We start from the raw sequence: 17,859 nt of genomic DNA, 5'->3' as shown, positions 1-17,859 counted from the left end.
TAAATGCATCAGACCCAAGAATAAGTATGAGGTTACACAAATTTCATTAAAAACTCATGTTGTAGTTGTTCATGTCTTTTGGATCAAAAAACATTTGATAGGTTAGTTTGATATGTACAAATTTTATGTTATTCAGTACAATGTATCAATGCAACATTGTTAGAAGACTGATGATCAATGATCCTGGAATTGTCAGTATTTGGCCTCCCTTTTCAGTTAATTTGGTCATGTTTGTATTAATGCTGCTACCACACAAAAGTAAAAAGGTTTTTGGACTTGTCTGCTTGTTTGCTAAGTATGGCTAGTTTGCAATCATTCATTCTCAATTACAGCGTGTGATGTCAAAGTGTTACAGCTGACCAAGGTTGTGGGAAGCGTATCATTTGCCTTTTGTAGCTGGTTGTTTATTGGTTATTGTTACAATAAGTATATTAACTGGCCTGAAACAATAGAAAATATGATATTTTTGTGTATGTTATGTTTATTGTCCTAACACACAAATATCTGAATTTACAGGACTGCACTTTTGGGCTTCTTTTTTCAAATCAATTCAAACAATTTAATTTTAAATTACAATTTGCAGTCAACCAGTCACATAAAAACCAAAAGGACAAGATTAATAATCATCGCAATCAACAAATGGGTAGTCTATATCATTGAAGTTCCACTTCGGGGATTGCTCCGTTGCTGCCGGAAAATCGGCTAGATTTAACTCATTAAGCCCAGATATCTGTGTGGCCTCCATTGTGTTGGTATTTTAAACTCTGGTTGAGTTATGAGGACTATGGTTAACCTTTTCTCAGATCTCTGCAGGGTAAATCCAGACCGCTAGCTAGACTATCTGAGTTCAACCTGAGTTTTCTGTTGCATGACTAAAACAACTTTTGAATGTACACACGTTCAACCAAAACAAGTTCCTTGTGAGCAGCATTTAAGAGCCTAATGGCAGAATAAATTATGTAATCAAATATTGGTTTTACATGGGGGGGGGGAGACACTGTATTTTCACAAACACATATGCTAACATCAAATATGATTCCCAGGTATTTATATGAGTCAACGATTTCAACATTTCCACCATGGTGCTGGCGTGAGGCTCAAGGCACTTCTTTGATGAAAACAAATCAATAATTTATGCTTCACTTTTTGCCACATTGAGGTCCAGGTAGTTGCCATCACACCATTGTACAAATTCTGACGGGGAGCAGCCATACCCCAATTCTGCTCCCTGAATAAGACACAACAGGGCAAAACAGTTGTGTCTTATTCAGAAAATTTCACAAGGCAGCTGCCCTCTTGAGAAGTCCTACAACTGTCTCTGAATAAGGGGGGGAGTTAACAGCCCTGGGGTGAGCCTGTGATAATGTTTGACCTGTGACCATTCAAAACACTTCCTGAACTTTGTCTTGTTATAAAGTTTAAAAACAACAATAAGATCTGATCAGGTAAGTTAAAGTAAGAGGCAATTAAAATATGACGCTGCATCTTATTAAAAGCTGAAGAAAATTTAGCAATTTGTTGACTTTACTAGAAACTTGTGTGGAAACCTGTTACCCTAAACCATCTACGTTTTTACACAAGGTGAAACTTAACAGGTCAAGTTGTTTTAACACAGAGCGGTAAGTCGATGCAGTAGACAAATCAAGTTTAAATTAGTAGTCATTACTAAAAATCATTAGTAAACAAATGATATTTTCTGGAGTCATGTCGTCTAAAATAAGCATCTTAAGTTAAAGCTTTAGTGCGTAACATTTTTATTTTAATGAATGTCCGTTACATTCAAGCCATTGCCAAATGAGTTGATACACTCCTGATATCAACTTTACATCCATCACATACAGTACTCTTTCCTCTTTCAACCCTCTATCTCCAACTCAAATTCTTACTTTGATTACCTGCGCTTGTCCAACCACCTTCCCCTTGATCGTATCCCTTCTCACCTTCTCCAGTCTATTGCTCTAGTTCTTCCTTTCCTCACCCATCTCATCAACATCTCCTTGTCAACTGGCTGTTTTGCAACGCCATTAAAGAGGCAAGAGTGACTCCACTGCTCAAAAAACCAAAACTCGACTCGACTGAGGTAAATAACTACACACCCGTCTCCCTTCTTCCATTTCTATCCAAAACTCTTGAGCGTGCCATTTACAATCAACTCTCTACTCATCTCCACCCGAAAAACCTTCTTGATCCCCACTAGTCTGGCTTCAAGGCTGGCCACTCAACAGAAACATTCCTCCTTTCTGTCACTGAGCAGCTTCACATTGCAAGAGCAACCTCTCTTGCTTCCATTGTCATTCTTCTGGACCTTTCAGCTGCCTTCGACACAGTAAACGACCAGATCCTTATTTTGACACTCCAGAATCTGGGTGTCTCAGGCTCTGTGCTCTCTTTGCTCACATCTTACCTGGCAGACTGAACCTACTAGTGAACTTGGAGAGGATCTATCTCGGAACCTTTCCAAGTCAAAACTGGGGTTCCTCCGGGATCAGTCCTGGGTTCACTCCTCTTTTTTACGTACACCAACTCTCTCGGGGCTGTCATTTACTCGCACAGCTTTTCTTATCACAGCTAAGCAGATGACACCCAACTAATTATCTATCTGAGTCTAAAAATCAAGTAGCAGCATGTCTCTTGGCGTGACATTACTTCTTGGATATCCACACACCTTCTGAACCTCAACATTGACAAGACTGAACTCCTTTTCCTTCCAGTGAAGGGCTCTCCTACCCAGGACCTGACTATAACAATTGACTTTGTTGCAGTCCCCACCCAGACTGCTAGAAACCTAGGTGTGACACTTCAATCAATTCTCCTTCACTGCCAACATTGCTGCAACTACCCGATCTTGTAGATACATGATGCATAACATCAGAAGGATGCGTCCCCTTCTAACGCAGAATGCAGCTCAGGTTCTGGTTAAGGCTCCAGTCATGTTACGTCTAGACTACTGCAACTCCTTCCTGATTGGCCTGCCTGCATTTGCAATTCGGCCCCAGCAGCTCATTCTGAACACGGCAGCTCGACTTGCCTTCAACCTCCTCAAGTTCTCTCACACTACACCGCTCCTCCGCTCTCTTTACTGGTTATCAATTGCTGAACATATCCGCTTCACAACACTAGTCCTTGCATACAGGGCCATAAACAGATCCAACATTCTCAAACCCTATTCCACTCTGCATCAGCCAACCTGCTTGCCGCACTTAATTGGAAGTTGCTTTGGATAAAAGCGTCATCTAGTTGACATGTAATAATGATGTGATGATACAAAGCTAATTAAGAGATCAGCTAGTGTCATCCGGTGACTTTTGCATGCAGAAATACCTTTTCACAGATTTTCAGAGACGAGAAACGAAAGAATTAAAGACATTAGCCACGTCAGCACTATCTGCACCGTTTATGTTGATTACCTGCTGGGGTGACCACCCTTATGTGTGGGGACCACACTTATGTGTGGTGACCACCCTTGTGTATGATGCGACAGTGTCTGAAAGTTCATTAATGTCATCAAAACATCATCTGCGTAGCAAATATGTAAGATATTGCAAGATAGAGATTAAGATATTTAACCTAAAACCACAAATATCAAAATCATGGTGATGGTAGAGGTAAAGTCAAGGGACCAAAGTTATTATAATTCATCCTCTGGGACTATGAGTACATTTTGAGATTCTGGACCAACATTGCCTTAAAAGCTACGCCGGATTGGGGCGCCTGCATAGCTTACCTTGTGGGGCATGTGCCCCATGTGCAGAGCCTCGGTCCTTGCCGTGGCCGTCATGGGCTGGGTTCCAACCTGCAGCCCTTTGCTGCATGTGGTTTCCCCTCTCTCTCCCCTTTCAAGTGTATTACAGACATGCAATCTAAAAGTTGTAAAATAAAGAAAAAGCTTTACTAATAAAGAAAAAATTATACTTGGATGCTTGAACCAGCCACATTCAATTTAAAGACATTAAAGGTCATCATTGGCCCGGTTGCCCAGAGATCCTGACAAAGAGCTGGAATCAGGGCTTGCAGAGTGACAGCATGACCCTGACAGATGTAGTATGTTTCACATGTTGAGGCAAGTTCATATATACACAGACCAAGTGTTACTGGTTAATCTGCATTGCCTATGGCCTGCAAGGACCACCTTGGTTTGCTCATAGTGTGTAAAATAGTATGCTAAACTGGAAATATTGTTAGAAAACAATTATCCTGACATAAACTTGCAGGGAGATTTTAAGCCAGTCCAATAACCTGTCCACAAAGCAGACACACCTCCTATCTCTGCGACCTGTTGGACCTGCATCAGTCTATAAAATGACAATCATAATCTTTGTCTGTCTACATTTATGTTAATGTTTGACTGTATTTCTTCAGTTGTGTTCTTCATCACTTTTCCAAAGACACCCCATAAAATGTACCAGTAAAGGCTTGCTGCAGTTATTTCTTAGTGTAGCAAATTGTTGCTAAAAGTTGCTGACCCACAATCGGTATTAACGACTGTTAAACCCCCATAGAATCTGCTGTCAAGCATATAATACAGAATAATTACCAGATAAAGTACAAATGATTCCAAGAAGGGATTTGTGTGCATGGAATGCACTCTAAATGGTAATGGTTGTGTTTATCAAAGGTAACAATGCATAATATCATTTAATCAGTTACTTTTCCAACAGGTCAACAACCTGTAAATGTTAGGCCTTCATTCTTGCAGATCCCAGATGGAATCCACACAAAAAAAAGAAAAGAAACTAGAACAGCACCAGTAGCACTCACTGGTCTATTTTAAAGATTTATGTTCGGGGGCTTTCATGGTGTGCTAAAGATTGCCCCTTGCTGGTCTATTTTAAACCTTTTGCGTGCTACTGCCCTAACATACTCAAAGGAAGCAACCAGCACAGAACACAAGACAGACCTGCCAGCCAGCAAATATACAACATTCTGTGAAGAGTACTTTAAGAAATCAAAGCTGACATTATCTTAATTCAGAAACGTATAATTTCTGGGTCTGGATAGCCTCAAGACACCACTGGTATGACAGCTGTGTTCTGCATGTGCTCAGCTGATGTAATGCTAACATGCTACTGCTTACACTCTGAACTGACTGTCTGTGCATGTCGGCCTGCAGTGAGTTGACCTGTTAATGTTTAGCACACCCACTGACAGTGTCTTCTATGTAAGTGTGTCAGTTGGTGGGCCAGCTGCTAATGGGCGGAACCAGTTAAAGATACTGGTCAACATGGAGGAGAAAAGCCTCTGCCTACTTGTCATAGCAAGTCTCTTCAGTACGTAGTACCCCTGCAACCAAACACCATCTGAGAGGCTCTCTTCTGATGGCCCTAGCGTTTTGTATTTATAATGTAGTGACCACAGTGATCAGTAGCAGTAAACTTACAAGAGCAAAATACCACACAATGGGATATGTACATACATTTGTTAGCTCATTTGAAGAAAAAGGAAAAAACTGAAAACAAGGGTGCCTACAATTAACTGTACATTAGTCTCACTTTGCCAGACCTTCCTCCAAAGCGCACTGAAGGAGGGTCTGGCTATTCCACATAGCATTTGGGGAATGGGAGTAAAACGTGCTCTGGTTTAATGGCATTTCTTTAAACCAATCACAATTGTCATGGGAAACGCTAGACTCCGCACAGAGCTTCTGTAAAACAGTCATGCGAGAGAAAACTTAGATTGGACAGATAGTCTAGTTAGCTGTCTAAATGGACCCTGCAGAGATCTGAGGAGCAGTTAACAATAGTCCTTATAAATCCACTACATTTAAAATTCCAACGCAAAAAAAGCTGAAGGAAACGGAAAATACACTCATCTGGCAAAATCTCCTATGGTCATGACAGTCTATCTATGGCAATGACACATATTTAGCCTATTATTACAAAAACGGCTTCTACGGATTAATGACGTGAGATACAAGGTAATAGAGCCTTTCATACATTGTTGTGTTTCTTTAGAAAGAAATAAAGGACAAATAGAGTCTTTAAACGCTTCAGATGTAAAGTTATTCGCTGTAAAACTGCTGCCAAAATTAATGTGAGTCAATGGAATGCTAACGGCAGGTGATGGCTTGTTACCCTAAGAATCTCCCCACAGGAGTTACGCTTTTGCTTACCCCCTTGGTCAGTTTACTATGAATTTAGTTTTTTTTTAAATGGTCACATTACAAACCTCAGCATAAAAATAAAAAGTAAGTAAACTTTACAAAGTTTTTTGGCATGTGAGATTTCCCCTCTAAACTCCTCATATGGCTTAACTTAAATGTCAGTTTGAAAGATCAAATAGTCCAATATTTCACAAACAAAGCAAATATCAGAGAAAAGTCTAAAATCTTAAAGTCACACAATGCAAAATACGTAACTTTGCCTTACCCTTGTTTCCTAACACAATAATAATCTCATGTTTTTACCCACTGGAAGGTTTCCAAACCCTAAAGTACCAATTTCTGTTAATACAGGTGCACTAAAAGTGTGTGAACCAAACTCTCCCCTCCTTTTCTCTCTTTCTGTGCTTGGTGCTTCTCTGCCACAAGGTGTTCATCTGTATGCTTACAAAAGTACTACAGATATCCAGAAAGAGAGTCCATGGATGATCCAGTGCTAGACTCATCTGCTCAGGCAGAGCATGGCTTACTTCTGCTGAGGCAGCTAGAGAGGATGAGGGCAGCTGAGGAGCTCACTGATGTGGTGCTGCTGGCAGAGGGGACCCCCTATGCTTGCCACAAGGTGGTGCTGTCTGCTTGCAGCCCGTACTTCCAGGTACAGATGCCATGCACAGTTATTGTTTTGAAAAATACAAGATGATGCAACCTGTGTTTTGTAAAACTTTGCAAATATGTTTACATTACTACAAGACTTTTCATTGTAAATCTTTGTGTTCAGGCCATGTTTACATGTGGCCTGAAGGAGACCCAGGAAAGAGAGGTGTCTCTAGAAGACACACCTGCTGAGAGCCTGGAGCTGCTACTGGACTACATGTACAGAGCTGAACTCCCCCTTTGCAGTAGCAACATTCAGGGAGTGGCTGCTGCTGCCTTCCTGCTCCATGTAGATGGAGCCTTCAGGTGGGAAAAGAGACTGGGAAGCAATCAATATTTCAATAAAATAACATTGAAAACGTTAGGGGCATCAAGGTGATTTTAGTCTACCTGGAATATCTGGAAAGCATAGTAGGTACGGTGTGCAGGTAGTAACAAGGACAGTGAACTCAAGTGTAATTGAAGAAGTACTGATAATATTCTGTTACCATCACAACCTTCTGCTTCAGATTGTGTCAAAGGCACATGGAGGCTCATATGGACCCTTCCAACTGTGTCGGCCTGTACCACTGGGCCAGAGACCTAGGGGCTACAAGTCTGGCTGACTGTGCCTTGAGATACCTCTGCCAACACTTTGCACAGGTGTGGCTGTCATTTCTGGTAGATTCATATATATTCCCTAAAATAGAGCCTAAAACATAAATATTCCTGGCTCCAAGATCAAATCTGTTACTGGACCTGGAAATGGTATGGGCCGATTTTAATTTACGAACATAAATGCTGTTTAATATTTCTATACAGGCCACATAGGATCAACTGGTTTTTAAGGCTAAGGAAAAAATCTGTTGCTCTACGATACAGCTGTTTTATGATGCTCTCACACATAGGCTGCAAAACATTCTGCTTCTCACATTCTCTGACTTGTTTTTCGGCTACTTTAATGCTGCCACTAGGTGGCAGAAATCACTTACCTTTTCTGCACAATGTTGAGTTGTTGAGGCATTTTGGGAATTACAACATATTGCATTGGCTTTGCTATTCAATAGAGTGCTACCACGGTTGCAAAGTTGATTTGTTTTAAATGTGACTAGTAAATAACCAAAATAAACTGTGTTTCTAATAACAACACAATTTAATTCTCGACATTTGTAATCAAAATAAATGCAACCACTTTGTTCCCATTATAGCCTACTTCTATCCGGTCGTAAATAAAAATGCAACATGCATCTACCACACGTCTACAAAACAGTTTGCTTCTCCATTCATGCAACACCTGAGTGCAGTTACCTCTTTGTCAAATTGACAGAAAACCTAAAGTGGTGAAAAGTAGAAACCAACCAAACAAAACATAAACCAAAATCATTCTTTTCTGCCACCCACCGCATACTGTCATTACCATTGGTTACTCCCCCTGTATTGCATTGTGCTGCTGTCTCTAGGCTTGCGAGGAAGAAGAAGTGCTGGAGCTGGATGCACAAAGTCTTGGGGATCTGCTGGGTTCAGATGACCTCAACATATCACAGGAAGAGGTTGTGCTGGAGCTGGTGCTGCGTTGGGTGGAGAGGCGAAAGGGAGACTCCCAAAGCGAAGCCCAGGCTGTAAAGTTACTTAGGTGTGTCCGGCTGGAACTTGTAGACCCTGGATTCCTCCGTAAAGCCAGGAGGAGAAACCCGGTGAGATAGGAAAGTTAAGGAAGGGACAAATAATAACAGTCAGGTATCCTTATCCGCATTTATCAAATTAATACTAGATTGTCAGACTACCATGCCTGTACATTTTATTCCAGGTACTACTAAGGGATGCTGAGTGCTTTGGAATGATTGATGCTGCTCTCCAGACCTCAGGTCTCTGTGAGAAGTCAGCTCCACCTCGTCCGGCCCTTCGTTATGGGATGGAGACCACCGACCTGCTGCTCTGCTTGGGTGGGGTGAACAAGGAGGGGGTGCCTGCCCATCTTGGAGGACTTGCTGACCTAAGTTTTTGCTTTGCCCCCCACGGTAGAAGGACTTACTACATCCCATCTCCACTGAGGGGCTGTGGAGGTATTGGGCAGATCACAGCTGGGGTAGTGACCCAAGACAACAACATAGTGGTGGCTATAGAGGCAGAAGACCAACACAGAATGAAGAGGGTGGATATCTACAGGTGTGTGTGCTCACATATGTGAAATTCAATCTGTTTGAATGCAACTGCATTCAAAACCAGATCTAAACTGCCTGTTTGTGTTGCAGGTACGATAATTCGGAAGAGAACAGCTGGGTGGAGCTCTGCTCCACAGTATACAGGGAAATGTATGCTTTAGGGCTGCTGGGTAATGCTCTGTATATGATAGGAGGTCAGATGAAATTGCGTAATCGCTACATTATCACAGACAGTGTGGAGAGATGGTCGCTGAAGAGAGGAGGCAGCTGGCTCAGCTTCGCCCCTCTGCCTCTCCCCTTAGCCTGCCACTGCACCATCAGCCTGAAGAAGTATCTCTATGTGCTGGGGGGCTGGACACCACAGGTACACAGACCTGTCATAAAATACTTTGCATGTCAGTATTAACTCGGCAGTAGATAGATAGATAGATAGATAGATAGATAGATGTTCATTGATCCCAAGAAAAATGGGAAATTCCGGTGTTACAGCAGCAAAATCAGTCACAAAGCACAGAATATAAATATAAATGAAATACTAGGAAAAATAAACATACATACAATATACATGAAATAATAATATGAATAAAGTAAGAAGAACACAGGAAGGGGAAACAAAAATGTGCAACTGCTTAAATAATATGCTACAATGTTAAAATGTATGCCACATGTAAATGTAAATAAACCAATTGTGCAGGTTGCATTAGTGCAGTGGTGAATGGTGATAGGTGTGTTGAAGGGTGTTGAGAGAACACTGGTCTACTGTCGGGTTAAGGTTAGCCTGTTGGCAACCAAAAACAGACTTTCCCCTCAGGTAAAAGGCGTGATTATTTAAAGGCCTTGAAAAGTAATATTATTAAGATGGGGTCAGGACAGTAACACACCATAATATATTAGGATACACCATTTTCTATTAGGAATAGTTGTATGTCATTTATTTCGGTGCACTAATCAGGATTAGTGTAAGCAATATTTGACTCAAAATGTGAATTGTTTGCTCATGTTGCCAGCTCTGTCCCTCACATTTAAACACCCACACAATCGTTATTAAACAGATTAGTTGAGTTATTAATAACTCAATAAATAACTAATTGTGTTTTTATTGAACTTTACCATTAATTGTTTCACATTTATATATTTAATGTTTTGGAAAAATACTTTTCAGGTGCTTTAAATCCACTTTGTGCAGATTTGAAAAGACATTGGCGCCCAATGCAAGGCAGGACCGCGATAATATTTCAGGCTGGGAATCTAATGTCAGCCCAGGTTGAGCTCCACACATTCACATGATATACTATAGCTGTTATAGCTGTTATTTTTTATGCTTGATGATTGAGTCTAATGGTTGCCTTCTAAGTCCTTCTCTGTTTCCCCTCAGCTGCTTCTCATTTCTCAACTAAATTACAATTTTTTTTCTTCCTCTTTCGGTCCAACTCTCTATTCTCCTGCCTTAGCACCAGCCAGATGATGAGCCTGACAAGCTGAGTAACCGTGTGTTTCAGTTTGACCCCAGCAAGGATAGGTGGACTGAGCGTGCCAGGATGAAGTACTCCAGGTACTGCTGCGGCACAGCTGTCCTCAATGGAGACATCTACGTAATAGGTCAGACTACTAGACAGTACTGTGGTCCTGAGTATTTTTTCTATATGAAAAGAAAATGGAGCCAGAATGTGTGTGTGTGTTCTTCAAAGGTGGTATAGGTTGTGATGGAGAGGATCATGGACAATCACGTCGCTCTCTAAGCTCTGTGGAGATCTATAACCCAGACACAGACACCTGGAGACCGGGGCCGACGCTGCCCACTTCTTTACTCACGCTCCGAACCAACGCCTCCAATATAGGAGCAGTGGAGGGCAAGCTCTACCTCTGTGGATACTACAAGGGGGCTGGTCAGTTGGTTAATGTCTCTCAAACTCTTTTTTAACAGCTTGTTTTGTGTGGCCTTTTCTCTTAATTCTTAGTAGTTCTCCTTAATAAGTTCAACTTCATGGTAATTTGGCCTTTGCACAAAAACAAGACATACTCTGGGTCTGCATCAGAGTTAGGGAATTCCAGCAAACTGATGAGGCAGTATCTTTGGAAATTAGATTTTGGCCAGCCACAACTTACATACTTTCTCTCTTGTCTGCAGGCCGTCATGAAGTCATCACCAAGGAGATTTTGCAAATGGACCCTGCAGACAATGTGTGGACGGTGGTGGAAAGAAGAGCAGCCGTGCATGACAGCTATGACGTCTGTCTGGTGGCTAACCTCAATCCTCGAGACCTCTTCACATCCTAATACAGCTCCTCCTGATTTCGAGTTAAAATGCTTGGAGACAGAAAGTGTGGGAAATGAGCTTCTGTCCTCTTAACCTACTAAAACCTGGCATGACTCCTGGACTTCACATGCATCAACAGCAAGGTCAAGAAGAATGTCAAATCTGGATAACTTCCCCAAAAAATGTAGCAATACTCTGTGTTCTTTTAAATTGAGGTGTAAAATATCTATAAAATATTGGCTTTTTATGTGTACAATGTTTTTAACCATCAGCAGATCCTCATAAAACTTAATATCAAAATTGGGTTAGTTTCTTTGTGAAAGACCCATATGACCTTTACAAAAACTATTCATATGAACATTTTCTACTTTTTTCTTCTTAGAGTTTCAGATGAGGAGAATGTTATCAATCACCACGTAGAGAGTGGTATTAATCTTCTCATCTAACCCTTAGTAAGGACACGATTAGGCAAATTCCCCAAAATTTCAAACTATTTCTTTAATGTAAGCAAATGGCAGATTAAAATCTTTTAAATTAGCTTGCTTTCTCCTTTAAGTCATATCAAATATTTAAGAAGAAATGCTGGATAGAGAGTATATCTGGGTCATTAACCATTTAATAATGACTTTAATAATGACATTCTAAAGCAAGCAAGTTCAGTTACGAACAAGAACTAAATTGTAACTGTACAGTTTTTGTTTTGTATCTATCTTTTGTATCCTGCAATCCTATAATCACTTTTCATAAGGTTATATGTGGCGTAATAAATTGATGTGAGTCAAGTTTGGATTTTAAATAAAACAAATGAATTTAATCGTGTGGTTTGACCAACCACCATTACCTTTTCTGGTAGTCTTCAAAGTCTCTGCTTCCTCAAAATGTCCTCAAAGTCTTCTCAAGAATTTTTTTTTTATATATTTTTTTTTTGGGAGTTCCCGAAAGGCAATGCGTCACATTCATTTCTGACTGAAGTGGTGGATTTAGGGTGAGTGTCTGACCCGCATGACATTCCATACATTCCTTCATCTCCTCTGTCCGGCTGCTGAGCCGCTCAAATAAAGAGTACACGGAAAACCCAAAATTATCTCAAATGTGTGTGACGCGCCGGGATGTTGCTGTGAGAGCTGGCCTTGGAATGAGGAGGCCCCGCCCATTGCTCCGGACCATGTGGTTCCCATCGCTCCTGTTGCTGTGTTTTCGAAAGGGTGAGTGAGGAACAGCACTGCCGTGAGTCAAGTGGATCGGATGGGTGTTGTTAATGTGCTGTTATTTAGCCATTAGACTAGTTTGTTGCTCTTATAACGCTCTCCATGGGCAACTGCATGGTCACTGACAAGCGCTTTAGCTGCTTTGGTTCGGTGCTCAAAGTGATTTGGGGATTCAGTCCCAGTAACGGGTGCTCCTGACAGGTGCGCACAGTGCGCAGAGAAGATGGGCAGACGTGAGGCACACAGCAGAGGCGCAATGAACACAAGCGACCGCTCCGAGCTCGGTTGTCTGCGGAACGCGACATCCAGCGGCCACCGTGCCGGTGAGGAGTCCCCGAGGCCGGGCAGCCGCCGTCCATGCAGTGCGGATAAGTGGCAGAGAAACTCAGACACGGATGTGGTTTGCCCGGCTCCGACTACCACAGCGCCGATGGAAGTGAAGAAACACCAGCACAAACACAACTTGAAACACCGCTACGAGGTGATGGAGACTCTGGGGAAAGGCACCTATGGCAAGGTGAAGAAGGCGGTAGAAAGAGCAAGCCTAAAGACGGTGAGTTTTAGCAAACATGTTGCAAAATAAAGTTTAAAAAATGTATAAAAAATATGTATATGCTTATATAATCTTAAATATTTAACACGCATAAATGTAGTTACTGATGATGATGATGAAATGAAGAAGGGTAAATGTACACTATCAGGAACCTATTTCTTAACATTTTTGACCTCTTAACCTCCAACCAAAAGCTTTATAGAGACAATGTAATGTGTGAAATGCTGCTCATGTTTTTGTCTTCAGCAGGAGGTATTCAGCAATCTGTGTGTGCGTGTGTGTGTGAGTGTTTGTGAGAGACCAAGCTTTGTTGCAGCTCTTAGAATGATGCCCATTGGTTATTAAATATTAATTTGGAGGTGGAGTTTAGCTCATGGATTCTCTGTGTGTGTGTGTGTGTGTGTGTGTGTGTGTGTGTGTGTGTGTGTGTGTTTGTGTGTGTGTGTTCTCATGGGCTAATGCTGAACCCAGTTCTTGATTCCTGTGCTGCCAGGCTGAGATGCCTTTGGTCTGACTCACTCAGCACTTGAACAAGGGGATATAATTACTACAATAGGTCTCTCCAATTTGAGTTTGATTACCTTTACCAGTACACAACCACACACACACAGACACACATACAAAATGCACATACTCAGACAGACAAAAGACAGTGATATAATATGTTTCCGTTTAAAGGAACATTCTAAATATCCAGGTAAAGACAGAATGTGGAGCCAAAGCAGTTTGTATAATTGTGGGTTTATATATACATTCAAGCTTTAATTCCTAATTCCTTACTCTGCTGTTATCTGAGCACAGAGACAGATCCCCGTCAGTCTCAAATTCCCCTTGTGTTTCTTTAGCACTATAATAGGGATAATCTTTTCTGCATCTTTTCTGCAATCAGTTTGTGGAAATGAGACTGACATAATTGTTACATAATGTGTGTATGCCTGTGTGTGGAGGGGGGGGGGGGGCAGCAGCCAGCACATACCAAAGATTCTTTGGTGCGGACATTATTTTTGGAAACAAGGCCAGGAGGCTGTTGTTTGAGGAGGGCAAAGAAGGAGACAGTTTTAGAGCAAGGAGCAGACATTAGGTTTGAAATTACAGCAAAGAGCTGAGTTGAGATTGTTCCTGTGAAATGTCTGAGTTGTTGTTCTACCTTGCTGCAGGCAGTGACTAATGTACAGCATGAAATGGGAGGAAAGGATGATGAATATCAAGTCTTGGTTATGCAGGGACACTAATCTGTACTGTAGGTCCCTTACATTGGCTAGCAGCCTGACTTGTGTGAAAAGCTGAACCCCATTACGATAACAATAACATGTTTATAAAAAGTTACTTCACCAGAAATGTTCAGCTTTTAACTTTCACTTGTAACTAGCTCAAGTGGTGTCAATCTTCTCATCTCACTTTTAGCAAGAAAGAGAAGTACAAGTGTTTCATAAAATGTCAAACAATTGCTTTAACTAGCCGTTTGTCTTTAAAAGTATTCATGGGAAAGCGAACCATGCTAGCTGAAATACATACTGAAACAGTTTGTCTGGCACTAGTTGTCTTATGTAGTTGTCCATTTCCTATCTCCCATTATATATACACAGCATAGTACTGTGGTTCATGGTCTTGGCAAAGGGTTGTGCGTGCGTGCGTGCATGCATGTTTGTGTGTTTGTAGCTGGACGGTCAGCTCAAGGGTCTATCTGGCAAGGAGCCTGTATAATCCTGCTCTTTAATCTTTCACAGATGCAACAAGGATCCATGGGGATGCTCAGACTCTTGGGAATGTGCACTTGTGTGCATGTCTGTCCATGAGTTTGTCTGTGAGATTAACAGGACAGGAAGTCACCCTCAATCCCCATCACGACACAAGCAAATCACCTGAAATCAATCAGGTTGCAATGTTGTGCACTAAAGAAACATTGTTGTGAAGAAACAACCAGTGCACTAAAGCCCCCATAATACATATGAAAGAGAAGAAGTGGAGAGAAATAATACATTTTCCACGTTGTCTGGTTTATATGAGGTCTTATAATGCATGTCTTTGCAGAACATCATGCATCTCTCTGTACATATTGCACATCTGTATTGGCTGTACCATTACAACATGTACGGTATGTTCCTCTACTACACACATTATCTAATAATGCAAAAGAATATCTGATTTCATCTGCATGACTCAGACACATAGCTACTAATGTTTCTCTACATGCATCTTGTTACAGTTTGGCGTTTTTGGCCGATATCTCAAATGCAGCACATTATGTGCATGAACATTAAGATATTGTTCATAAGAAGGATACTCTAGAGGCCATACAACATTTGTACGCACAAGGGTAAGATCATACCACACTTCCTCTACACACGTGCCCTTCTAAAAGTGCTTAATGCCCTGGGCCCAGTGGGTGGCTCTCTTCTCTGTGCTCTGCTGATCAGGCCTTAATGCCCCAGTCCAGGGGGTCAGTCAGAGCTTAAATGGACAATAAAATACAATCTTTTTTGCCCTAAGTCCACATACTTTGGCATAAGTCATCTATTCTGTTTACCTGTCCTGTTAGCTCCTGCCTACATCCCTCCCTCAGTTTATTTCATAGTCTTAATTTAAATCTTAGATTAATCTTCGTCTTAGATTTTGGATATCGTCATATCCTAATATTGCATAAGTGTTGTCTTTTCCTGGTTTTATAGGCTGCATTACATTAAAGTGATATCATTTTGTGGACCTACCAGACTATCGTAACCGGGAGTCATTATATCCGCAATATTGAGGATTAATTATCAAAAATCACATTGTGTAAATATTTTGTAAAAGCACCAATAGTCAACACTACAATATTATTGCGGTATAGATATCAAGGTATTTGGTAAAAAATATTGTGATTATTGATTTTCTCCATATCGCCCAGCCTTATCTCCATTTCTCTTCCTCAAGTTGCTTTTCCAGCCAGCAGGTATTTGGGTCAGAAAACATTCATGAGCATGCATGCGTACACATTGGTAGCTCCACAACCACTGAATATGTATGGCCTAATCTGTTGTCCCAGTACTCCTGGACAGGCACAGATGCCATATCAGTCTGGTGTATAAAAGATACAAACCTTAAAACTTGAATATTCTCCTTCAATGGATAGCGTCATATCAGTTATAGAAGGTCAGGTCAGTCCGGAGAGTTCCCTGGAGTGTGTTTGTGTTGTGTTGCATAACTATTGCACTGGAGCGTGTGAATTGTTCCAATGTCTCGTAGCCATTTTTTTCCAGTAGCTGAGAGTGCTGGAGTTGTGAACGAGGGTGGAAGCCTGTCCATAGGGACATTGTAGAATTGACAGAATTATACAGGGGTATGATTATTTTAAGATGTCAACCTCACAAAGTAGCCCTGTAGCCTCCTCTGCACAGTACATGTTTTTCTTTCTTTTTTTAGATTATAATATTTCTAAATGTTACACCCTGATGTGTGTTTATTGGTCCGCCTTTGTTTTGTCTTTGTGTGATGCCATTTTGGTGACCGTTACTTCATCCAAAGAGGTTTAGGGGCTTATGTTTTGTCTCTCATATGTGTGTTGAGTGGTTGGATGTTATATCGGGGTATCGGGGTAATCGGGGTAACAGTGAGTGCCTGGGATTAAGGAAACAGAGTGTGAACAGTGCAGCTGTCAACCTTCTGCCACGGAGCGTGCTCAGATCACAGGAGACACATCCAGCCCTTAAAACCCACGTAATCACCTTTAATACCCACAGATTCTATTTGTGTGTGTGTGTGTGTGTGTGTGTGTGTGTGTATCTACAGTATGAATGTTTTTTGATTCCATGCATGTCTATGCACGTAATACATGAACTGTCCATTCATTATGTTTAACATTTTATGTTTGTTCACTACTTTATGACTTGAGTTGTTGAGAGGGTGGTGAAGGGGTAAATTGGGTAAGTTGGTGAGCTTTCAGCAGAATGAATGGAAGAGGAATCTGTGTTTGATGGCAGCAGATCTTCTTTAAAAAACAAGAGTTGTGCAAAGTATCAACAGGGTTACAACAGTCCCCTGATAATCTACTACTGTGTTGTTGCTATGGGAGATTGTGTGATCCAAATATGTGTTACATGTACACATGACATGTTTGCACAGACTCAATACAGTTTCTTCTTTCACAGGTGGCGATCAAGTCGATGCGCAAAGAGCGCATCACCGACGCCCTGGACAGAGTTCACATCCAGAGAGAGGTTGAGATCACTGCATCGCTCAGGCACTCCAATATCATACGCTTCTACGAGGGTCAGTCTGAAAACGCAAATGTCATTGTGAATTATTATTTGGTCTCATTACCAAACTGATTTTTAAACTCTGAATATTTCAAAGAAAGTTACTGTACATGAGGCAAACTATATGCAGATATATTATAATTAATGACTTGCATGGCAGAATTGTGGTGCTATGAAATCAAAGTGGGTGTCATATCCCTTTACTGCATTATTCAGGAGTCCAACGATGGCCATGAAAGATAACGCTTCCAATATTTTATATTTTTCTTATGAACAAATTCTACTTGAAAACCAAAACCAACAATGAATTGACCTTATTAAATAAGTTTACCCCATCTGTTTTGTCTGTCCAAAGCCTAATGTAGCGTTTTTCTCTGTCATAGACCTCCGTTGATGTCCAAAAATAATGAGCAACACAGTCTATAGCTTATATTGATTTGGCCCCACATAAACCAATCTGCTACTGTAAATACTCACTAACTCACTAACTTCATTTAATTAAGAAGTTAGAATCTAACCTCATGAAACTCGTACATGTGACCAACAGTGTGTCCGATTTCTGTTTCCTTCTTAGTTTAAATTGATGTAGAATTCAGAGTAGCATCTGTTATTGTTCCATAGGGAAGGTTATTATATTACAGTGGGTACGGAAAGTATTCAGACCCCTTTAAATTTTTCACTCTTTGTTTCATTGCAGCCATTTTCAAAAAATCA

At 41.1% G+C, this 17,859-nt stretch overlaps 2 protein-coding genes and 1 long non-coding RNA gene across 5 annotated transcripts in view; 2 read left to right on the top strand and 1 right to left on the bottom strand.

Annotated features, from left to right (window-relative positions):
* Window positions 1–1,517: 1,517 nt before the first annotated feature.
* The window catches only part of LOC117947501, a 21,172-nt gene continuing 4,830 nt past the window's right edge, over window positions 1,518–17,859 (bottom strand). Inside the window, exons 2-3 of the long non-coding RNA XR_004657248.1 lie at window positions 10,714–10,719; window positions 1,518–2,751 (exon numbers count right to left, since the gene is read on the bottom strand). This is a non-coding gene — a long non-coding RNA (uncharacterized LOC117947501). The remainder of the gene's footprint in view (window positions 2,752–10,713; window positions 10,720–17,859) is intronic.
* On the top strand, window positions 4,857–11,325 carry LOC117947459 (kelch repeat and BTB domain-containing protein 12-like). 2 transcript variants are annotated; one of them, XM_034876408.1, is made up of 10 exons: window positions 4,857–5,014; window positions 6,527–6,752; window positions 6,876–7,057; window positions 7,261–7,393; window positions 8,191–8,424; window positions 8,538–8,896; window positions 8,983–9,256; window positions 10,344–10,491; window positions 10,581–10,778; window positions 11,021–11,325. In XM_034876408.1, the coding sequence occupies exons 2-10, from the start codon at window positions 6,579–6,581 to the stop codon at window positions 11,167–11,169; spliced, it is 1,851 nt and encodes a 616-aa protein (XP_034732299.1). In that variant the 5' UTR covers window positions 4,857–5,014; window positions 6,527–6,578; the 3' UTR covers window positions 11,170–11,325. The 2 variants fall into 2 exon arrangements, with proteins under 2 accessions (XP_034732299.1, XP_034732300.1); XM_034876409.1 differs by lacking the exon at window positions 4,857–5,014 and adding an exon at window positions 5,478–5,914.
* Window positions 12,291–17,859, top strand: part of LOC117947450 (NUAK family SNF1-like kinase 1) — a 13,931-nt gene continuing 8,362 nt past the window's right edge. For both annotated transcript variants that reach the window (XR_004657241.1, XM_034876389.1), the window contains exons 1-2: window positions 12,291–12,910; window positions 17,038–17,158. Coding sequence is in view for 1 of the 2 variants with exons in the window: in XM_034876389.1 (XP_034732280.1) it covers window positions 12,581–12,910; window positions 17,038–17,158 (451 nt within the window). In the remaining variant the exon portion in view is untranslated. The remainder of the gene's footprint in view (window positions 12,911–17,037; window positions 17,159–17,859) is intronic.

This window comes from Etheostoma cragini, chromosome 7, assembly GCF_013103735.1.
Source record: "Etheostoma cragini isolate CJK2018 chromosome 7, CSU_Ecrag_1.0, whole genome shotgun sequence".
Classification (NCBI taxonomy): domain Eukaryota; kingdom Metazoa; phylum Chordata; class Actinopteri; order Perciformes; family Percidae; genus Etheostoma; species Etheostoma cragini.
Note: the sequence above shows the minus strand (reverse complement) of the source record. Positions and strands in the feature narration are given on the sequence as shown.

Coding starts and splice junctions, on each gene's coding strand:
- LOC117947459 (XM_034876408.1), top strand. CDS start 6,579: ATGGATGATCCAGTGCTAGACTCATCTGCTCAGGCAGAGCATGGCTTA. Junction 9,257..10,343: donor TGGGGGGCTGGACACCACAG/GTACACAGACCT, acceptor CTCCTGCCTTAG/CACCAGCCAGATGATGAGCC. Junction 10,492..10,580: donor TGGAGACATCTACGTAATAG/GTCAGACTACTA, acceptor TGTTCTTCAAAG/GTGGTATAGGTTGTGATGGA.